This window comes from Etheostoma cragini, chromosome 6 (assembly GCF_013103735.1).
Source record: "Etheostoma cragini isolate CJK2018 chromosome 6, CSU_Ecrag_1.0, whole genome shotgun sequence".
Classification (NCBI taxonomy): domain Eukaryota; kingdom Metazoa; phylum Chordata; class Actinopteri; order Perciformes; family Percidae; genus Etheostoma; species Etheostoma cragini.
Genome location: NC_048412.1, coordinates 19,507,432 through 19,531,176, shown reverse-complemented (window position 1 = coordinate 19,531,176; position 23,745 = coordinate 19,507,432). Strand labels below are relative to the sequence as shown.

General features: G+C 41.8%; 1 protein-coding gene across 2 annotated transcripts; it reads right to left on the bottom strand.

Annotated features, from left to right (window-relative positions):
* Positions 1-1,201: 1,201 nt before the first annotated feature.
* Positions 1,202-23,617, bottom strand: atp1a3b (ATPase Na+/K+ transporting subunit alpha 3b). Of its 2 annotated transcripts, none has more exons than XM_034874122.1 (23): positions 23,345-23,617; positions 23,123-23,215; positions 12,475-12,591; positions 11,794-11,853; positions 11,324-11,527; positions 10,989-11,102; positions 10,350-10,484; positions 10,138-10,255; positions 9,637-9,905; positions 8,964-9,162; positions 8,606-8,850; positions 8,321-8,513; positions 5,973-6,148; positions 5,708-5,844; positions 5,471-5,621; positions 4,652-4,820; positions 4,379-4,533; positions 4,116-4,239; positions 3,729-3,874; positions 3,498-3,628; positions 3,265-3,366; positions 3,055-3,146; positions 1,202-2,748 (listed from the first exon to the last, which is right to left on the bottom strand). In XM_034874122.1, the coding sequence occupies exons 2-23, from the start codon at positions 23,126-23,128 to the stop codon at positions 2,720-2,722; spliced, it is 3,072 nt and encodes a 1,023-aa protein (XP_034730013.1). In that variant the 5' UTR covers positions 23,129-23,215; positions 23,345-23,617; the 3' UTR covers positions 1,202-2,719. The 2 variants fall into 2 exon arrangements, with proteins under 2 accessions (XP_034730013.1, XP_034730014.1); XM_034874123.1 differs by having other exon boundaries at positions 12,475-12,552.
* Positions 23,618-23,745: the final 128 nt, after the last annotated feature.

Genomic DNA, 23,745 nt, shown 5'->3' with positions numbered 1-23,745 from the left:
ATATTCTATTATACGGAGGGTGGTGTGGGGGAGAGAGGGAAGAGAGTTGCACTGCAGTGAGCTCACTGCAGAGACACAGGGGAAATTAAACAGGGTGAGAGTGTGAGTGTGTTTGTCAGTGAGAGCGACAGAAAGTGGGTGTGCATGCAAGTTTGTGTGTATGTATGAGAAGGAGACACTACATTTGTCATTGGACAGTAGTAGAGCAGTGCCATCAAGTTTTTTGTTTTTCTGTAACTCACAGGGGCATGTTCTAAATGTTCACACGATGCGGCAAAGTGACCTCTCAGACCACCCAATCCGTATCTCTCATAATACAGAGCTGTGTATTATGTATAATTTATTTGATTTGTGTGCTAGGGGGGCAATAATAGGTTCATTTAAAATAGATGACCCTTATGGCACAGACAGGTAGCAAAATTAAGATAAAATACACTGCCTTGCTTAATTTGCCGGAAATAACTATTAATCATAAAAGTTGACATTGTTCACTTCAAAGACTCTCCTCTTGACTTCAATCCTGAAGCTCATGACTGTTCCTGTCAGACAAGTTTGACTCCTTCGGAGGTTTGTTGCATCACCCTGGGCGGCTGCCAACTCTTCCTCCTATAGCACTTTAACATCATGCAGTCTGATGGTTAAAGTGGATATAAATTTCCAACACAAGGTGGCATCCCATCATCCACTTCCCATTTCCAAAGTGTTCCTGTTGCTGAAATCAACAATTATTTAGATAATTTAATCTCATATTTAAAGACGTGTTGGAACAATAGTCTTATTTATTCCAGTCAATAAAAAGTATTTTTAAGGTTTCAATTCATGTTGGAAGCTAAGATGGGATGGGAAAGGGTATAATCATTAACACATTACAATTGACAGCAATACTGCCTATCACAATATGATGAATTAAATGCTACCATTGGGATTAACACCTCTTTTGTGCAGGCTTCATCAAAATGTGACAGCTTTCACAAATGCAGTATTTGTTGCAGGTCTGTTGTAAGGGATGGCATTACATTCCTTTTATTTTGTCAAAATATGCAACCTTGATGAGTGATGCATATTATAAGGCATTTTCAAGAAAATAGTAAAAAAAGGAGAAAACTAAGTGATATAAAAAATATGCAAATTAGTCAAAGTGTGAAGTGTAGTTTTCAGTGGGTAAAAAACAGATACAGAAAGAAAGACACACAAACAGGTCTAGGTTGTATTAAATGTTCTAGATGTTTATTGGTGTTGGTTTAATTTATTTGACACAAATGTTCTACTAGTTCTGTTTTTTTCTTCTTGAATTTAAACTCTTGCAGCCATCTGAGATAGACCCAGCCTGAGACCGCTGGCCCTCGTACACATACATGAACACAGACCCGGGTCTGACCGGGCTACACCAGGAACTGCACTGAACCAGAGCTGGACCCGATCTGGTAACAGACCCCAGGCGCACGGTCTAATCATCACGACTCACTACATCACAGCGCACTGCACCACATCGTACCTGCAGTGACAGGAACCTGAAAGCCTTGGTTGGTGTCTTGTGTCTTTATGTAAAAACACAACTGTCTGCTTTTACAGTTTTAGAATAGCCTCCTGAAAAAACAGCAAAAATAACTGAAACCAAACGGAAAAAAAGAGAGACACATAGCTCTTGCTTTTTCCTATTTCACCAATATTGTCGACGTTACTCTTCATGAATGTCTCTCTTGAGCTGTTTTTCAACATTTGTTTTTTATTGTTTCATTTAAATTCAGTATAGAATTATATAGATTTCCTAGAGCACACAGAAAGATTGAGTTGTATTTACCAACTTGGGGGGAGGGGGGGTGTACTGTAATAGTTATTAACAAGGACAATGGTTCAAACAGTGCACACAAACAGAGACAAACGGGGCAGGGGAAGGGGAGGGGAGGGGTGTGAGAGACAGAGGGGGAGAGAAGGGGACGCCATGGGGTGTGCTTTGTTAGGCCTAAATGAGGAAAAAGCTGCTCTCACGTTCCCCCCCTCCCATCATAGAAATAAAAAAGACAAGTAAAATCATTGAAACCCCCCATACCCCACATATTAAAAAAACAACAACACTGTGGCCGTTGAGAACTCAAGAGAAGGAAAATGGACGTAGTGAGAACGACAGGGAGATGACCACTCCACTGGTCCTCCACAGACAGGAGACAGAGGCAAGAGGTGGCAGTTGAAGTGGTGTCGGCGGTGGGATCTCACTGTGTGATTTTTATATTTGTGTGTGTGATTGGAGGACAAGCAAAGGGTTGACGAAGAGGGAAAAGAGAGAGGGGAACAAAGGTCTAGAGACAGACAAGGACAAGAGAGCAGGGGAAGAACAGGAAGGGGAAGGAGCTGGATGGCCCTTTTTTGCAGAGCGTAGACACTCCCTTTGTATCCTTAGCTCATTCAAATCTACATACACAATATGCAGCTGCCGTTTGGTAGATATATTGGTTTATGTACACAGCAGTGAGAGAACACATGCAAAGAGTATCATAGGAGAATGGGGAGAAATGGGGGCGGGTCAATGTAGAACGTTGTAAAGGTGCTTTTGCTGTTTTTAATCTTTGGGGCGGTTGTGATGAAAATTGCTTCAAAGCTGTTTTTGTCTTTGAGGTGGGGGTGGGGGGGCATCTGAAGGTGTGTCTTGCCAGGGGATGGAGTGACAGGGGAGAGAAATAAGTGGAAGATGTAGGGGGGTTGAGCGAAGATGCTCCATTGATCAATAGTATGTCTCCCTTTCCACCCAACCTGGATTGCAAATGAGAGAAAGAAAAAAAGAGAAAAGTTCAATTAATTCAAGGATTTCTATTCAGATTTAATAAAGATGTTTTACTAATTAAAGTACTAGTTCAATATTTTGGGAAGTACACTACTGCCACCAGTCAGGTAACTTAAGAACGTGTTAAGAGCTGGATTTCTAGGTTGGGCACAGTGACTACCTTCAGACTTGTTGTCACCGTTGTTTGGTGACAGGGCCAGAGTCACAGGAATAGTACAGCACGACCGACTAAGGTTTAAGGGGTACAGTGCTTAATTAAAAGGAAAAATACTAACCTCCAGGGTTCCTACGGAGGAGAAGTTTTCTGATTTCATCATAAACAAAGATGAGAAAACTGTAGGGGAACGCACAAAACCACCAGCTAGGCCTGTAGGCAAGACAAGAGAACAAGGATTACAAATAATCCAGAACAGATGATACAATATGTCTTAATATCAGAGTGACTGCATGTGTATCCATGTGATACATTTAGTAATGGCACTCACTTTAGGGGATACATCCTGAGTGCCACATCCATGCCTGGGCAGTAGGACAGGAAGGCAGCCAGGGCTGTCTCTTCAAACAGGCCGAAGATCAAGATCTTGTTCCTGGGTTGAGAAACAATACATTTTAAAGACGATGCAACAATTGAAATACGTGTCATTCGTTCTTTAGATCATAATATGCCAAAAAGATAAACTACTGAAAGAACACAGTATATTACAGTACAGTATATCACCTCATGCCCTGCTGGAACACAGAGTTACGTCTGGTCTTACAGATGATGACATCAGCCCACTGCACTACTACAATACTGACAAAGAAGGCTGTGTGGCATGTGAACTCCACAATCTTCCTCTGCTCGTATGTCTAAGGGAAGGAGAGGACAGATACACAGTAACATGATGTATCAAAACCTGAGGAAACACACCTAAAAGTTCACTTAAGCACACAAAAACTACACACTTACCCATTGCTGCCCATAGCTGTCTTCCAGGTCGTTGGTAGAGCGGTCATCCCAATTTAGCCTGATGCCTACTAGTCGACTGGGCAGGAAACCATTTTCAGCTAAGATAACAAAGTAGGCAAAGAAGCCTCCCAGAGCCTGGATCATACCTGAGGAAAAAAACATACAAACAGAAAGATTAAGTTACAGATTTTTCACTTCCTAAATCTAATTTTCCCGAACACATTTCAGAAAGTTCCAGACATAATCTGGCAGTTGTTTGTGAACAATAAGAAAGGAGGATAAAGTTGATTTGAACACAAAATTACTTTCAGGTAACCAAGATCAAACGTCAATCCCGGCCAAAGACTCACAGCTTGGATCAGCGGCAGCAATTTTCATTTCACCTACCAATTTGTCCATAGGCAATGCTGATAAGCCTCTCATTCACCAGCTTGTCCCTGGCTGGGTTCCTGGGCTGACGCTTCATAATGTCGCTCTCAGCTGTTTCATAAGCCAGTGAGATAGCTGGCACCTAAGGGAAGAGAGAAACATGGGAACTTTTAGTACATTTGGACGGGTCATAGCAACAGGAGCTGTACTCAGTGATGCCTGTGTGCAAGCGTCGAGCTGTGTTTGTCGTAAATTACGGTGAGTGTTTGATCAGCTCTCACCATGTCAGTTCCCAGGTCAATACAGAGGATGGTGATGGTTCCCAGTGGCAGGGGGATGTTGACAATGATAAAGAACAGGAAGGGGGTGATCTCTGGGATGTTACTGGTCAGGGTATAGGCAATGGACTTCTTAAGGTTATCAAAGATCAAACGGCCTGAAAGGAGAAAAATAGACATCAGGTACTAAGTCCTACTGTTGGAGTTTATGAAACCACATGTGCATCCACTAATCAAGCATCACATGTTCCAGTTCTGTCCTTGGGGTCTTCTCACCTTCTTCCACTCCTGTGACAATAGAGGCAAAGTTGTCATCCAACAAGATCATGTCGGCAGCTTGTTTGGACACATCTGAGCCAGAGATTCCCATGGCAACACCAATGTCGGCCTTTTTCAGCGCTGGAGAGTCATTCACACCATCACCTGTGACAGCTACAATGGCACCCTGGGAGAGAAGAAAGAGGGTGAGTAATGAGGTCGTAAAGCATACATTTATAGAAAAGTTGTATCTGTTATATGTATTCATCCCTCATTTACCCAGGTATCTTGATTTAAAAAAAGACCTAATTATTTGTGCAATCTATGCCAAAGCCAGAGATCAACACTCTTTATTCATAAGCCCAAAAGATTATTATACAAGTCAATACTTCATGAATACACTGTATTAGCGTCATCTTAAACAACACTGATTGTAAAACATTCTCCATGTTTTCGGGACCTGAACAGATGTATTTCCTTTTTATGTTTTCAAAAAAAAATTCAGAATTAATTTATTGAATTTTAGTCAAATTAAGATAAAAAATTTGGCACTTCAAATTCAGTCCAACCACTACAGTGGAAAAAAAGATCAGTGGGGGGATCCTAATTGCACAGATAACTAGCGCCATCTGCTGTTGCAAATGTGTAATGCTACTTATAAGTCCAGTCAATGAATGTCCACAATGTAATTGCAAGAAAAATAACATTGTCTTCTATTCAAGCACGAGGACACCACTGCTTGGATTAGATATTTGACTCCTACTCGTTTAAGTCATACCAATCCTTCATTGTCAATAAGGCATTTTATTATATTAAACAATCTCAGAATGCTCTAACCAGTCTCTGGCAGCCCTCTACAATGATGAGCTTCTGTTGTGGGGAGGTCCTGGCAAAGACGATCTCTGTGTGATTCCTCAGGATGTCGTCCATCTGATCCTGAGACAGATCTTTTAGGTCTGTTCCGTGGACCACACAGGCCTTGGCATCCCTGAGGACACACATTGAAGTGTTGATGTCTCGTAATTTACCACCATTTGTATCCAATGTGTTTGTTCTTGTGTGATCATTCTTTACCTGGGGTTGACCTGGCTGACAGGTATGTTGAGACGAGCTGCAATGTCCTCTACTGTCTCGTTGCCCTCTGAAATGATGCCCACTCCCTTAGCAATGGCCTTGGCTGTAATTGGGTGATCTCCAGTGACCATAATAACCTAACAAGAGTAACAAAAATAACATGTCATTACATGATCTCACAAACACATTTTGATACAGAACCTTACTATAAAACACTGTAAGGAATAAAGAGATCACACATTAGGTGAGTAAAAAAAAAACTCACCTTGATACCAGCTGATCGGCATTTGCCAACAGCATCAGGCACAGCAGCACGGGGAGGGTCGATCATGGACATGAGGCCAACAAAGCAAAGGTTGTCTGTCTGGAAGTTGACATCCTCAGTGTCAAAGGCAAAGCCCTTGGGGTACTGGTCTTCTGGCAGCAACACATGGCAGAAACCTGGAGGGATAAAGAAGTTTGTGATTTAGTGTTTGATTTTTGATGTGATGATGACCCAGATCTTCTACCCCTTCTTCAGAAAAGTACATTCAATCTTAGCATAGTTTGAATAATTCAACATATCTTAAACTGACAAATAAAATGCTTAGCATATTATCTTAAGCTGTTGCAGATTTTGTAAGTTGTCAAAATTAATATATGCTGTCACCTCTAGTGTGAAGTGTGGAATTTTTACAATAATTAAAGCGCACCACTACAACTGCAACTGGTGTCCTTCAAGGGACATATCAAAGCTTTCCAGTCACTTTTTCATAACAAACCTTTCTAAATTCAATTTGGGTGATTTCATTTTTTTCTTACTGAAGAAAAGATGTTTCTTTTGGTGTTGAGAATAGTATTTTACTAGGCTTACAACCCAGACCCACATCAAGATGTTGGGTCTGGGAACTCATCATTGGCAGGGCTCAATCCGAGAGGCGGGATAAACGTTTTTCTTTCAAATTCCCTTTGCACGCAATAGAATAGCGCAGCGCTACAACCAACCACAGCAACGCTAGTTGTTCCATTAAACATTTGCAGTATCCGGCTACTCTAAACACATCTTCCATTTTCAAAAATGACTTCAGTGCTTAACGCTAAGTATTCCAGAGTCTGGGAATCGGGTATGTCTGCAGCCTGGAAACCTCCCGTCTCATGCCTTTCCGGCTACGCGGAACCGTCACAACTCTGCCGTCCTTGTGTTGAGCCCACCCACCGAGTCTATACACAATGTGATTGGCCTGACCAGAAATGTTTTTTCCAGCTCTCACGCTAATAGGGAGTTGCTAGACTGTCTCTGGGTGCAAATTACTTTTGCTGCCGCTAGGGTGCGTCTAGATTTCCTGGCTGGTATTTTACCTTTTGTGGTAGAGAAACCATTAAAATCCTTAGAAAATATCAAAAAATGGTCACAAAGGTGAAAACAGCTGTTTTTCTTTTTCGTTGTAGAGATGGACAGAACTAGAAGGGTATAGGTCAAATTAGCTATTCAGTATGAATTGTTTTCCCATTAAATTAAATTAAAGGAATGTTGCATTTTTTGTTAAATGAAAGTGTGTTATAGTATGGGAAATTACAACATAAATTGGAAAAGACATTTTCCAATTACTTCCATAACTAAATAAAATCCCAATTATTTCCTTTTTAACCTCAGGTCATGCTTATACTGTATTTACATTACTGGTCAAAAGTTTGGGGTCACTTAGAAATGTTCGTTGGGTGATTCTTTTCTGTAGAGATGTGCTCTTGACTGCATTGCAACATGTATCGCTATAACATCTGGCCGTGTAGATAACAGCAATATGACATCCATCCAAGACATGCTTTTAATCTTAATTTTCCTGACAGCTCTGTTGTTTGGTTGTTGTATTTTTTTTTTTTTGTTGATTGTGTTTTGATTTAGTTTTTTGATTTCTTTTTTCTGTCCTGTTTTGTTACATAAAACCTGAACAATTTGAAAATAAAATATATAGAAAAAGAAATGTTCATTGCACACTATTAGAAACAGAATATCAGCTAAGATCAGTTGCATTTTTTAACAAGGGCAGCAGTTTTTAAATTACATTATGTGATTACATAATTGTAAAAGAGTTCTCCAATGTTTGCTCAGTTAGTTTTTGAAAATGATAAGTAAACAGAATGTGCTTTTAGAACACTGGAGGAATGGTTGCTGATAATGGCAATGTAGATGTTGCGATGTAAAGTTCAGCCACCCACTCAGATAAGTTGGTATTCTGTTTCTAAAGGAGTGGTATGGAAATTTGTAATTGACTCCAAACTTTTGACCAGTAGTGTACATTCAATTACATTTCATTTAGTTGATGCTTTTATCCAAAGTGACTTCCAATAAGTGCATGTAACCATGAAGGTTCAAATTCAGATCAGCAAAAATCACATGGAAGAAGTATATCAGCTTCAAATAAGCCAAACTACCAAGTGACATGTGTAAGTGACACATGTAAGTGCAATTTTTTACTATTATATGTAACCATCATCTTCTGGTCCAAGATGGAGTCACAAGAGATGTGTGTTTTGCTTGCAGAAGAAGATGTGGAGACTTTCAGCTGTCCTGGTGTCCACCTGGAGCTTGTTCCACCATTTAGGAGCACTCTCTCCAGTTCTATCTATCCTTACCCAGTACTCTCTCTCCAAGTCCTCCCAGCTCCATATAGGCATTTTGGAAAGCTTCCTTCAACTCCTCATCCATAGGTTGCTCCTTTCCCTGCACCAGGATGGTGGTACAACGGTCCAAGATCCTCTCAGGGGCTCCCTTCATCACCAGCAGGTAGCGGTTGTCATTGGGATCCTCTGTTTCATGTACTGAGAGCTAGTGGCGGAGAACAGAAAGTTAATGTGATGAACAGGGTGTTTGTGCATACGTGGGTTTAATTTTGTGTAAACAGCTGTAATGTTACTTACCTGGTATTTGTTGGTGGAGTTAAAGGGGATCTCAGCCACTTTCTTGTTCCTGTCCCTCATTGCCCTGACTGAGCCGCAGGAAAGCTCGATACACTTCAGCAGGGCTGACTCTGAGGCATCGCCGGCCACGTCACGCTTCAGGATGGGCAGTGAGTCTTGTCCAGCTTTGAACTGAGCGCGATTACACAGTCCAGCGACACGAGCCAGAGACAGCCATGTCACTGAGCTCTTGTCAAAAGAGGCACCTGGAGCGGGAACAGAAGAGTAAGTATTATTAACCTTCATCATTCCTAGTGATCATTTATCCCTTTAACAGTAGTAACAAATTCCATCAGCCGTATGCTCTGTCCTCACTAACCAGACTGGTCCTCAGTGGTGTCGGCCTCGTGGATCTGGTTGTCAAACCACATGTGGGCCACAGTCATCCTGTTCTGGGTCAGGGTGCCCGTCTTGTCAGAGCAGATGGTGGAGGTGGAGCCTAGGGTTTCCACAGCTTCCAAGTTCTTTACCAGGCAGTTCTTCTTAGCCATACGTTTGGCAGTCAGGGTCAGACATACCTGCAGACAAATAGATGTATGATGTTAAATAATGCTAATTATCATTATGTTTGTATTTATCTCCTATGAAGCTCCAAAATAGAATTTCTTGATGCCAAGTCAAGGAAGTTCATGGTACAATTAAATAAGACATAACCAAATAAATATATATTTTGAATAGCACCTTTCAAAATTAAAGAGAAATGCAATAAAAATTCGCACCAAGGCTATGCAATACTTAAAAGCCTGAACTAAATGGAACATGAACATGTTTCCATGAATTGGAATAATAAGTATAGACAATGTGAGCATTACAATCAGGAAACAAAGACAAAGAAAGGAAAGAAAATTAAGAAAATGTCATGTATCCAAAAAGAAACTAATGAGCAACAACAACAGTTTGCAAAAAATATACCACACAATACCAAAGTATCTTTTTCAGGAGCAATGGAAAAGGGCCAAAGAAGTATCTTATTACAGTATGTGTCCACTTACAGTGACTGTGGCCAGCAACCCTTCAGGCACATTAGCCACAATGATGCCAATGAGGAAGATGACAGCCTCCAGCCAGGAGTAACCCAGGATGATGGCCAGGATAAAAAAGGTGACGCCCAAGAAGACGGCCACACCGGTGATGATGTGGATGAAGTGCTCGATCTCTTTGGCAATGGGGGTTTTGCCAGTCTCCAGGCCAGAGGTCAGAGTAGCAATGCGACCCATGACTGTGCGGTCTCCGGTGCAGATAACAATGCCACGAGCTGTGCCTGGTTTAGAAAAAGAACAGATATAAAATGTAAAATAGAATTTGCAACATCGGTACCTGTATGATTAGTCCTATAAACAAAAACAATCTCAGTTAAACAAATATTATTACATTTAAGTATAAGAGTATAGTTAGGTGTAAACTTTATTACTTCTAAAATTAGCGGATTTAATTCAAACCACAGGCACACAAGTGTTTACTAGCATGTAATACTATTGCTATGGTGACCATACCTTCCACACAGTTGGTGGAGAAGAAAGCAACGTTTCGGGTCTCTAAGGGGTTGTCGTGGGTACAGTCAGGTGACCTGCTCTGAGGTTCTGACTCGCCAGTTAGGGAGGAGTTATCGACCTAATGGGACACAGAAAAAGTAAAACATGTAGTTTCATACAACAAAAAGCAAGAATTTGAATATATATGTGTGTGTGTTTGCGTGCGCACATACCTTGCAGCCATGGGCAGAAACAACCCTGATGTCAGCAGGGATCCTGTCTCCTCCCTTTACTTCAATCAGATCTCCGCCCACCACTTCTTCAGCATTGATCGTTACTTTCTCCCCTTCACGGATCACCAAAGCTTGCTGCAAGGAGATATCAGTGATGGTTAGAAAACACACACACACACACTGGACTCTAGAGAAACATGGTCTCTCAGAATATGGGAAGTTACAGCAGAACGTAAAGAGCTTTTCCCTCCCTTTATGTGAAAATAACTTTCTGAGTAAAAATACCGTAAGGCAAAATGAAATTCACTCATTAATTTTTAGTATTTAAACTTGTGCTTTTCCTACTGTGACAAGTCAAAATGTTGTCCATGAAAAAGGTATATATGCAGTATGTACCCTCTATCTCAGTGGCAGGCACAATATAAAATGTGTGGACTTACATGACTTGAGGCAACAGTGTTTCTGCTAAATCACATTTACTGGGTATTTCCAACCCATCATTTCTGTTGTCTTTCAAACATCCTAAATTCCTAAAATATTCACTTTAAAGGCTGCATAGTCAATGTTCCCTTTCCAGAGTAAATCAAAAAATAAGCCTCAACTCATACGTTGATTTCTTTTGAGCAAACACATATTTACCTGAGGCACCATGTTCTTGAAAGACTCCATGATTTTGGAGCTCTTGGCCTCTTGAAAGTATGAGAAGCAACCAGTAATGACAACGACAGCTGTGAGCACAATACCTAGGTACAACTGGAGAGAGAGACAGAGACAGAGAGACAAACATATGTGAGTGGCACTGGATCCATTAGGTGTGATGCTAAAATCCCTTTGCCGAGGTGTCATTCATAGTTGTAATTCAGAGTCAGAAGTGTGATGGATGCGTTAATGAGGTGTGTAGATAGGCCAGTGTGTGTATCCATGTGTGTTTGTTTCTTTGTTTATTTAGATCCCCATGTGTGTGAATTGCTCACATTGTCTCCTGCAGGTTCGTCCTCAGTGGCTGCCTGGATGGCGTAGGCCAGGAAGCAGAGGATGGCTCCGGTCCACAGCAGGATGGAGAATCCACCAAACAGCTGGCGACAGAACTTGACCCACTCCGGGGTGGTGGGAGGAGGGGTGAGAGCATTGGGACCATCTCTGATCAGATACTCTGCTGCCTTGGCATTGGTCAACCCCTGGAGGGAGCACAGAAGAATTGGGATGTCTAATTAGCTGAGAATGGCAGGTCTACACTGATGCAAAGCCATCAAAAGCACACAGTTTGTTTGAGATTGTTAACATTCTCATATTTCTTTAGAATGTCTTTGGGGTTTAGGGGACTCTTAGTTTGGATTGCCAATTGTCTGTAATAAACTAAAAGAAGTATGCTGCCTAGTGGCCAACTGGAAGAAGTCTCAAACCATAGCTGCAACACTGAGAGAAATGAATATAATCAACTCACCTGGACAATGTCAGTATTGAATTTCCTGCATACTTCCTCTATGGACATCTTATGTTCCGTCTGAAAACAAAATAAAATAGAGAAATGATCAACACTGCATGGATCGGTATGTTGAGCATGTTTACCCATTTTTTGCATGCAAGGAACATTTGTAGAAAATAGTCAAAATTGAAAAAAGCCATATGCTAATATGCAATGAAAAGGAGTTTTGAGCTTTTTTGTAGCAGTTTTAGAACATCCAATGACTTAATGGCATTCAAATTAATTGGAAATGTACTCCATGCATGCAGTTCACCTGAGAGATAAGAGTATCAGGGCAGCCAGATTTGGCAACCAAGTTGTCCCATTCTTGCACTGGATGTGTGATCAAAGTGATGACCTCCTGATAACAAGCCACCCCTCTTACCAGAAAAAATACATTTGTTTTGGCCTGCATGAAAATGATTCCCCTTCTTTCCAATAAAGTTGGTGTCAATTCAAGAAGATGTTCTTCAAAAGTGTAAAATCATTTACAACATCTGTCCTAAAAATGCATGGATGGTATATAAAATCTTTTGAAATAATGAGGGAATTGTAAGTGTCAAATTAATCAGTTTTTGACTGACTGGATCAAAAGTGAATAGGTCTCAAGCCAACATTCAGTTCCACAAGTATTCAGAAATAAGAAAAAGCTTTACTTACAATGGGCACTTCCTTCTTCAGGTCATCCATGTCCTTGGTTGCCCCCTTCTTCTTCTTGGGGGATTGGTCAGCTTTGTCCTGTGTGGTGGCAACGCGGTAACTGTCTGACCGCCCATACTACAGACACACACACATGTTTTATACATGCCTTCGGACTAGATTAAGGAAATAGTAGCATGTGCGCCCTTGTGTATAATCTTAAATGGTCTCCGGGCTTATACATGTTCATCCAACAAACTATACTGTACTTAAAATGCATTAAATGTTTTATTGTTCAGAAAGCTGTACTGTCTGATATTCTAACTATATGTACCAGTAAAAGACTGCAACCAAAATAAAGCCAGCGGGCTTTATTGAATTCCCCATGAGGTTGGCACTATACAGTAAATACGTTGTACCCTTGTGAAGTGGCCTTGTAAAGTAGCCTGTATTTTGTAAATCATTCTCAGTTGATGAGGAGGATGTTAGATGACTACCATAAATATATAAAAACATGTTATTATAAGAATTATTTAAGACGTGAAAGATAAATGCAGTACCATGGTAGCTTTGTTTTTTCTGAACAAAAATATCTACATTAAAGGATGTACCTCCTGTCTACCCTGCTATATTCATTTGATCTCCACTGATCAAAAAATTGCCTCTCTGATGTCAACACCCTGATGGACACATCAAACTGTAGGTTTGAACTAATCACTTCTTGGTCTTTTTCATTTATGTAGCAGGGAGACTTTAGAGAGAGAGCCGAAAAACAGAGTGTATACACATCAAAGGCTTTCTGATTAGATTCTAGTATGTTCTACACTATAATACCAGAAAGGCTACATCAAAGACTGTCTGTTGTCCCAGGTATTGTCCTTACTATAACTGTCCCCTCCTCAGAAATTAGATAATGTTGTTAAAGTAGCCATGAGCAGATGATTAATCATCACAGTTTTCTAATGTATTGCACATTCTAGTCCTTCTAGGTTTGTAACTTTAACAATAGGCTGCTGCCCGAAAGGAGAAAAGCTTGACTGGGCCACATCATCACAAACGTCTGTCATCAAAGGTTAGAGATGACATGGAGAGGCAAGAAACAATCCCTCCCAGGAGGTGGGATCTGGTCCTCGTAATCAGGCCCTTCCCTGACACAACTAAGTCATCAAGGAAACTGCCCTTGGTGGCAGATCAATACAGTCAGATGTACACTGATGGGTTGACAGAGTAGCAAAGTCCAGCTGATATGGAAGCCACATATTTTATCCTGAATCAGACAGAAACATCATAAGTGGTACTGGTTGTCTGTTCCTTTCACAGAAAATCAAAAAACACCATCTAGTGGTACAACCAGGTAGTACCGTTATTAGGAGTGTAGCATGCACAGGTAACTGCTGCTTAACTACTTTGTTTGCATCTGATATCCTAGTACAGATTTAAACTACAAAGTAACAAACTGATCCTATCCTTTGACATAATACTAGTATGTTTACTTTTAAAATAAATCGATAAAAGGCACTAATCAAACTTAAATATTGACCACACCAAAACCCACACACGGCTGCGGTGTGACAAAATGTGACTAACAAAGATCAACTTGCAATATTTTTCACTTTGGGAACTTTAATTGTACTGTTGTTGTGTAAAACTATTTTTATGTTGTAACAAAGACCTGTCTTTCTGGTTTGTCATTATAAAAAAAGGCTTCATGTAAAAACATCACTTGAATGACAACTCTCACTTGCATAATAGTGTAGTGTAGGCTGCTCAAAAGCCGTTGCTGAATTCAACGCGAACAAAGAAACCCTTCGTTCAAGCATGCCTGTGGGAAGGAACTGTTTGACCTGACTGCAAATACACACTCAATCACACACACATGCAAGCAAACACAGTTCTGCAACAAAAGAGCAGGTGAGCAAACCTCCTGCCGCAGCAAGACCAGGCAGGCCTGCATAAAGCAGAGACTGATGCAGTGGAAAAGTACTGCTGCTCATCCCCTCCGAGACAAACTCTGAATCTGTGCGTGTGTGTGTGTGTGTCTTTTAGCAAAAGTGTATTTGTGGTGGTGTTGATTGGCATAAATATGCATGAATTATATGTACTGTATATATTATACAAATTAGAGAATAACTGAATGTATGACAGCTCCATAAGTATATTTAGCAATCTAGGTGTTGAATAATATAGAACGTTTATAAAACAAATGCTTCTAATCAGCTGTCAAATAAGCACCATAATCTCACAGTTGACAGACTGGCAGGTGTGTAAGTAAGCATTTGTTGGTATAACATTGTTTCTATGGCTAGTGTGAGTTGTCCAGAGACAAAGAACAACTTTGTCTGCTCAACGCCCCACCTGCACACTGAAATTGATAACATAAATATGGACACACCTATGGGACACACACAGGTCTTTCTCTTTCTCTCCCTACCACACAACTACACACACCCACACACACCCACACCCACACACACACACACACACACACACACACACACACACACACACACACACACACACACACACACACACACACACACACACACACACACACACACACACACACACACACACACACACACACACTTGCCTAGACAACAGATGTGGTTGGTAAGGAGATGGAGAGTGCCAAACAAAGCGATATGTGGTGAAAAGTAGAGACATGGAGAGATGGCTGGTAAGGGGGTGGATGACAGACACAGTTGGGCACATGGAAAGAGAGACATCAGTGGGAGGTGAGATGCATAGACAGATAAAGAGTGGGAGAGGCATGTGGAGAAAGGGACAGAGAGTGAGTGAGAGAGAGCTGTTGTCACCCTTATCTCATGCCTCTAATTAGATATTGTATCAGTGTTTAACCAGTAGTGACCCCACTCTAATAGATTGTGCAACCTTATTAATTGTGTGTGTGTGTGTGTGTGTGTGTCACTTTGAGCATGTGTTGTCATATGCTAATAGATTAAATTCTCACCCGAGTGTCTGTGTGTGTACGTTTGACCATGTGAATGAGTAGTTTTCACTGTTGATCTTTTTTTTTTTAGAGTAGCAGTATGTTAAGTTCATACCTGGCTTTGTTTGTATGTGTGTGTGTTAGCTTCTCCTTTTGCCCCCTTTCTACAACACCCTGCTGCATGATAAGCTCTGTCCTTGTTGCACCTACAGCATAATGCTAACATTTTTGCAAAAACATGAAAAACTAAATGTCTGTCTACATTTATGTCAAACACTATATCATATAAATTCCTTTAACTATGTAAATACCATACATATCCACGCTCCTTATATTTCTTTTATTTATATTTCTTCTCTCATATTTATATACTTCTTGCAACTGTAACACAGAATTTCCCTTCGGGGATCAATAAAGTATTTCAGATTTCAAATTTTAATCTGTTAATATTGTAGTTAGTTAGTGGTATTTACGGCTCTCTCTATATAGCCGTCTCTGTTATCTCTACCCTGATTTTAATTATTCAGCAGAGAAAGAGAAAGTCTATATTGTGCACACAATTTGAGTAGCCTGTGTATTACAATTTGAGTAGCCTTACATCTGGTAGGAAACATCAAAGTGTGCCTGCCTCTGTGTGTGTGTCTTTGTGGGAGTCTCACACAGCTCTGGGTAATGTAATGAAAAAGGAAACAGAGACTTGTGGCTGGAATTACAGACGCTTGCTCTCCAACAAATGCACACTGACAAACAGGCTGATGGACAGACACATCCCGGACATTGTCAGATTGCTCCTCTATGGATTACACAGTGCAATCATTTACATCCAGATACATATATTTTTATTAGAATCCGCTTAAAATATCAATAATTCAACAAAGTCAATTGCTTAATGTATCTGGGTGTGTGTTTGATTTTATCGTAAATGATTCTGCAGGCCTGCTCTGGCTAACCAAAGCAAATCTTGCATTTTTTACTCAGGTGAAAAACTCTGCTAAGTGACTGTGTTTGGAGGGCAAGTAACCATGGTGACCAGCATGGCCATTGGCATGGGGATGAAGCAGTGGCCCAGTACTCCTTGGATCCCCTGATGGGATCAGGGACAAGTAAAAGTTGATGCATTTGTAACTGTTTTCAATGCTGTATAACAAAGACAGGGAATTTTGTTCAAGGAATTGGTGTGTGTCAGTGTGAGCAGAGGTGAGTCATTTTGTTGGCTACAGTCCATGTGTGCACGCATTGCAGCAGAGAAAGAGGGATGTTGAGTGAATGAGAGAGAGACCAAGTGATTGTGAAATAATACAACAAGATAGTCCTGAGAAGGAAAGAGCTGCCACTCTACGTTTTAGAAAGAAATGTAGAGTGGAAGTGTATAAGAACTGGCAATGTTCAAGTCAAACTTTGACTTCTTACGTACCATAAAACTACACCTCTGTAATTTATTTTGGCAAACTGAAATCTATCTATCTCTGTTGTGTTGTGCACATCATGTACCTACTAAGAGTCTTGATAGTGGCACTTGAAAGAAATATCAGGTCAAGCATTTTAACTTTGAGGCATGGGTCTGACTAGGACTGGCATGTAGCCTTTTTCTTTACCGTTAATCGCACGCATAGGGACAGCTTTAACAGAAAGAGCTAATATGAATATATACACAAATGCTTGTTTCTCTTCATGTGGAACTCATATGAGGAAGTGGTTTGTGTGTGGAGAAATACCCCACTGCTCTATTTTGAAATTCCGGCACAGTTATTTGTCATCATGAGTCTAAACTTCCTCTTTGTACGGAGCGGCCAAATGCATGGATCTCATCAGCTACTCTGCACTGACTATGTGAGGTCTACACTGGGCTGTTTGTGTCATCATTGCTAATTTCACTTGTGCTCTGGGCTCTTGGAAACTGTTTTAGAAAATGTGAAGCCAGTGATGTATGTTAAGGTCTCATCCATGTGATCTTTTCCTGTAGTTCTGTCAGACGGCTGAGGCTGCAGGTTGAAGGCCCCTGTCTTCAGTCTGGCCTGCTTCTTAGCTCATTCACAACAAATGGTAAATGGCACATTGTAAATGTGCATCTATTAATTATTCAATTTTTATTTGTGACACACAATCTTACGGGGTACAATTCCAGCTCCTTCAACTTGTGCAAGATTCATCATAAAGCAGAATGTGGCCCCGAGATTGGCACACAGAAAAAGAGTTAAAGGGGAGAATGGCGCCGGCAATCCAGGATCCAGCCAAGTTAAGACGAAGGACACCACAGCTAAGCTACCGACGTCCGGCTGAAAACTGACGCTGGTACTGAGGACATCCAACTCCCTGCCCAATGCCTGCACAATGGACAGCGTAGGTCTGTCTGTCAGAAAGGCCTATGCACACTCACAATAGAAGTATTATAAATGGCAGCGGTTTGCATGTAATTTAGGTTTTTGAATAATAATGCATTGTTGACAATTCAATGTATTAAAACTGGATCTCCACCACATGTTGCTGTCCCTCTCTATGAATTGTTAAATAAACCGTGTGGGGGGAGGAGGAACCCCCCAAATGTAAAAAGGTAAAAAGATATGAACACACAATTCTAATAAACAAATATTGCATGTTATAATTTGTGCTGGTATGTAATTTAATTTTAGCATCTGTCAGAGATGTGGACACCCTTTTGATGACATAATTCCTTGTCATACCTTTTGTACTAACTATACAAACTAGCCAATCATTTTATTAGATGGGCTACAAATACCTTGTCATTTCTCTTAATAAAAACCCCTAACCCTAAGGCCTCAACTTGATTTGACATAACCTGGGATTTGACTTGCCCCAAAACAATAACTCAAGACTTACTTGTGACGTGAGCAAAGATGACTTGGTCACAACACTGGCAATTGTAGATATTCTAATATGCATGTGATGTGCAAATGGGTGTTGTTGTTGTGTGTGTGTGTGTGTGTGTGTGTTTGTGCGACCTTGCAAGGTCATCGGGCCATCTGCTGTTTCTTTCAGCAGGATGGCTGGGCTCTGGGCCACAGTGGGGGCTCAGGCTGTGGACCGAGGGACATAGCTGTTGGGATTAGCTAGTCTGATTACTACACTGGATTAGCCCATGCACTTCATCCTCTCTTTGTCTTTCCAACTCTTCTTTTTCTACAATTCTCTCTTACAAAAAGTCAAATGCATAAATGCTAGTTCCACATCCATCATTAGGTCTTTGGTTTGTTGGTGAATGTCTTCTAACAGTACTGAGTAAACTAATGGATTAGATATACTATTGTATATGTAACATACTTTTATTGATTAGGATTTGACTGCATTGTAAAAGAGACTGTTATGATCGTATTTTTTACATATCTGTATCGGCCTTGAGAGTGAGACAAAGGCTTTTTATCTTTCTATTCAACAGAGTGCGCAGACATCAAAAGAAGGAGGTTGTCAGACATAAAGAAGAAAGGGAAAAGATGGTATAAAAATTGCTCTGGTACAACAGTCCCCAAGGGACGTTTCTCTTATGACTTTGTGACTGTGTTAAAATTAAACAAGTACACGTGATGAAGTAATCCGATTGAATAGTATACTTATATAGAGAAATAAAAAGATTGTGGTCGCTTAAGAGTACTAAGAGAAAATCTTAATCTCTAAACCACATAAACACAAAGAGGTTAAGAAGAACTCTCTTTAGCTCTCCAAGCATATGCATTGTGCTTTCTACTCAACCAAAAACAACCCAAACTTCAAGTTGAGGTAGTTGGTGCTTGTACCCAAAATGGCATGTCACCATGCTGTGAGGGAGGGCACTTTAGGACTCAGCATGTAGCCGATTAAACAGATATGTCCATAATGTGTATGCACGCACATTCATACACACGGCTATTGACTGTACAACTAAAACAAATATCCTTTTGAAATATGAGATTTTCAAGCACATGTCGCTTTGTGAATTCCAAACCAGGATCTGATGTGTTCACTGTTCAGTATTTCTAACTGAATGAAAAATAGTTCACAAGTCCCTATTTGGGAATAGCATTATTGTTGAACAACAGCATTACATGGTAACAAAGTGACAATCAAATACAGCAAGGTTTTGTAAAATTATCTGTTTTAAATTTAAACAAGCCTTTGTCCACTGTGGCTGCATATTGTTACACTTTGTGCTTTGATGAATTCACACATGCACACATACACAACACACATAGACACATCTCCAGGACAACACACAGAATTAGTCACGTTGTTGTTGTAGTCAGGCAACCTAACCCCTCTGAATCGCTCTCATTATGGGAGACCACAAACACATCAATGTTGGAAAACTGTTAGTCAATCACTGTGTCTATTGTAATCCTGTTTCAAAGTAAGTTATGAAGGAGAAAGCAATGACCTTTACATTTTATTAGCATCTTGCAAGCTGCTACTGCGCACACAGCTTAGGCTTTTTCCTGTTTCACTAGCAAGGGGGCTAAATCTTTTTGTTGTTGTTGCAAAGGCTAAAAAGAAATCTGCACTCTATCCTTTAGCAGTACTCTCACTAAGGACACTGCCCTCATTATAGTGGATTTTCATTGATCAAAGGCCGACCAGAGGCTTGAAGGGGACAATGAAGGATCCCTTCAAAGGTCACCATATTGACCTTAATTGACCCCTAGGCCACAAGGCAAAAAGATCCCAGCTGGCTGTGCGGTCAGAGAGATAATTGATAAGATCCTGTGTGGGTGTGCTTTTCTATTGGTTCCTGCAACGTGTGGGACAGATCGGCTGTGGTACAGTGCAACCTATAAGCATCAGGCAGCAGGTGCAGTGGGGAGGGATGTGCAGTACTCTGCACCAAACTGAGGGTTGGGCCTCTGCAGAGGCCACACACATCCAACTCCTGAACTACCGTCCACTGACACCTTCTAACATCTTCTCTATCACTACACACGGCTCACTAGTGCGACTGCCAATATAAAAGAACAGGCTGTTCTAGAAACCTTTACATCACGACACAGGGAATTAGTGAGTCTAATCAAAGTCATATAGGGATCTTGGAACTAAAAGGAGCGTCTCCTTAGCCATATTGTATTTAAATCAGCTCAACCACACCCTTCGTCACCAGTCTGTATGACCTTTTGACAAAGCCTCAGTGCTGCTACTACACCTTCATCTCTCTATAGTCCCCCATCACTCCTGAGGCACCGACACACTTACACCACACCTCTCCACCATCACGCTCAGCCTTCAGTCTATGTCCCATGAAGATCATTCAGCCAACCACATCCTCTCCCTAGCCCATCTGTCTCCTGCCCCCCCCCTGATAACCAATCCCACAATGCACAGCAAGAGGAAACAGGAGCTATGGTAATGTGAGCTTCAGGTCATTATCCTGTAACAAGATACAGCCAGGCAGCTCTCCCCCACCAGCCTCTGTCATTTTAAATCCCTCTGTCATTCTCACTCTACACCTGCAGACCAGCCACTACTGCCCTTCCTCCCTCTCTCTGTCTCTCTTTGTCCCTCTTCCTCTTTCAGCAATGACACCCTCCCCCATCAGAGTCACGTGTCTGAAGGTGAAAATCTCCTCCTATAGTCTCATCAGCACCAGCCATTTATAGCTGCGCCAACGAAGAGGGAAGGATGAGCAATGATTAGTGTGTGAGTAAAAAGATATTTCTTAGAGTTACTCTGGCACAGAGATATAGTCTAAATTTGGCAGACAGAATGTACCGTTTGTCTCCCTAGCATCCCTGACACATGCCCAAGCTTTGCTCTATAGCATCACTGCTGTCTCTAAGCCCCTTCCTTTCTGTGTGCTCCTGGTGCCAGCCTATCACAGCTCTTTACAGGGAATTTCCACACCAGAGGCCCCGCCCCCGGTTTGACGCAGAAGGCACGTCGCAAGCTATGCCCCCTGCGGCCTTGGGAAAGGACAGCTGGCAATGCCATCGCACAGTGCGCCAGTGCAAATTTCGCATAAAAAAATGCAAAAAGAGTGAGAAGGAAGTGCGATACTCGGTAAACGTATCCATCCATCAAGCCATCCCCTCATCCAGCTATCCATCCCCTTTGTCTTTCAGGGTGACCTCAGCAGGCATCGAGTGAAAGTCAAGGAAACACCCTTCACAGACCGCCATGACGTTCTCATTCTGTTTTAAAATGCCAATTTCTAGAGAGCTGTGGCATCTTTCGAAGTGACACACCATTCCCTTCCAAACAGCAGCAGTTGCCTACATGCGCAAGCTGTCCCATCCCTTTTGACGCAGTCCCCCCCCCTCCTAAATCCTACATCTTGAACGTCTCTACCGGCAGAGATGCTTGTGTAACTGCGATGACATCGGCTTGTACTGCCTCTACAGCTGCAGATATAGCTCAGCACCGCAAGGTCCCTTGTCTGCAGAGACCTGCCACCCCATCATTCATCAGACAAACCACGGTCGGAGATTAAAAATCCCAACCCTTTACGCAGGATGGAGATGGAGCAGAAATTGCGCAATGGCTCACACCGAGAGTTGAGTCCGCGCCTTGACATTTTCCAGGAGCGCTGTGTTTTTCCACTAGCCTCATCTGACTCATTTGCATGACGTTTATCTATATAACAGGACACAGAAAATATGCTTTTAACGGTTTAACGGTGCGCACAGCAGATAGGGTATTTCATACTGGCAAACGATGCCGAAAAGTAACAAGCACATCGTGTTTCTGATGTACTGGACGCATCGTTTCTTTAATCTATAGTGTGTAACTGTGCTCACTGTCGGTGATTATCAAGATCCGTTATGTCACAAATTAAAGGGGAAATAAGCCGGTGAGGCGCTTATTCCCGGTAACCGCATTATGACGCATGGGTCATTGAGGGTGCTGAGGATGAGACTCCTCCGCAGACAGCGTCCAATGTAAGGACGCGACGGGAACAGCATCTCCCCGGTTCACTGACAGACGCTTCTCCGGTGCTAGACCAGACCGGAGGGAGGGCAGTGCCAGCGGGGTTTAAAGCAGGAGATGACATGAGAGGGATGACGGGGGGCAACGAGGGCATGAAGGACATCACAGTACATCGTGTTCATTCATCACTGAGGAAGTCATAGAGCATAATGTAGCTAGATGTGTGCTTTCAAATGTTAAAAAAAACACACAGGCCAATGGTAGGTATACAGAATAGGTTTCTAATTGCACCCCCCCTCCCTCTCTCCCACACAAGAGCTCTCGGTAAGAATAAACCGATTAGGCCTACCGTGACTGGCAAGGTTATAGTCAAAGTAAGGCCTATCAGAGACCTGAAATACATATGACACACTGACAACCTCTAAACCACACACCTAATCTAGCCCACTTGTGACACACTGGCGTCGGTTTCCATTCATATTTGATCTCGATGCCTATTTAAATTGACAGAGTAAATTAGAGAAAACGACATCAGCCAATAAAATGTCAATATATTTATTCAAGTAAAACAGTAATTGTATTAAAGTCAAAACCATGCTAAATATTAAATTTAAGTGAACTGTTAAATTCAGCTGCTTTCTACAGACGCACTAGACAGGAGCTACTGCTACATCAATTTGGCGCAGTCTAGGAGACCTGGGCAAAACATAGTTCCGCATTAGAGTCAATGCCACTCAAACAAGATTCCCATAAAGGAAAAAATGGCATCACGTCAGTCCTTCCTCGTCATGAGTAAAATATCAGGCTACCGCTCATTTCTCAGGCCACTTCAGGAGGGCTACAACGCAGTTAAAAAGTTGGAATCGTCAGTCTTACCCCCATGTTGACGCAGTCACTCTTCTCCTCTCAGGTGATGCACGGCTTGAGAGGTGTCAGCCCCTCGCGTTGAATTATATCAAAATGGCTTGCCTTGAAAAAATAAAAGAGAATATGCTCAGTTTTCAGGGGTGCTTAATGAAAAATGAAAAATACGTCATGGCATTTATCTAGAGATCTGACAAAATGTTTTTCTTTGGTTAAATAAACGGCCTCTCAAACCTTCCAAAGGGTTAGGCTACAGTTTTTTCCCCGTAAGACGTCTTTCAGATGGATTGCGGTCTCAAGCGGAGCATCACGCGGGGATGGGTTTCCTTCCTCTGCTCTCTGATACTTGCGGTGAAAGACCGGCGAAACTACCGAGCCGCACTGCTACCTTTTCAGGACTTGATCTCCCTCCGCGGCGCTGCCGGTTACCGCAGTACTCCTTTAGCCACACCACTCCGCCAGTGGAAGAAGCGCCGCCTTGCAAATGAGTGACTCGACTCAAGCATCTGGCCAATCATAATCCGGAGTGTCTCATCGGTGATGGGATGGCTGACCAATTGGTTTTGTTTCAGTCTTTAAGCGGGCCAATAGAAGGCCCTTTCTGCCCCTCCTGCTTTACTGCAGAATTCCGAGGC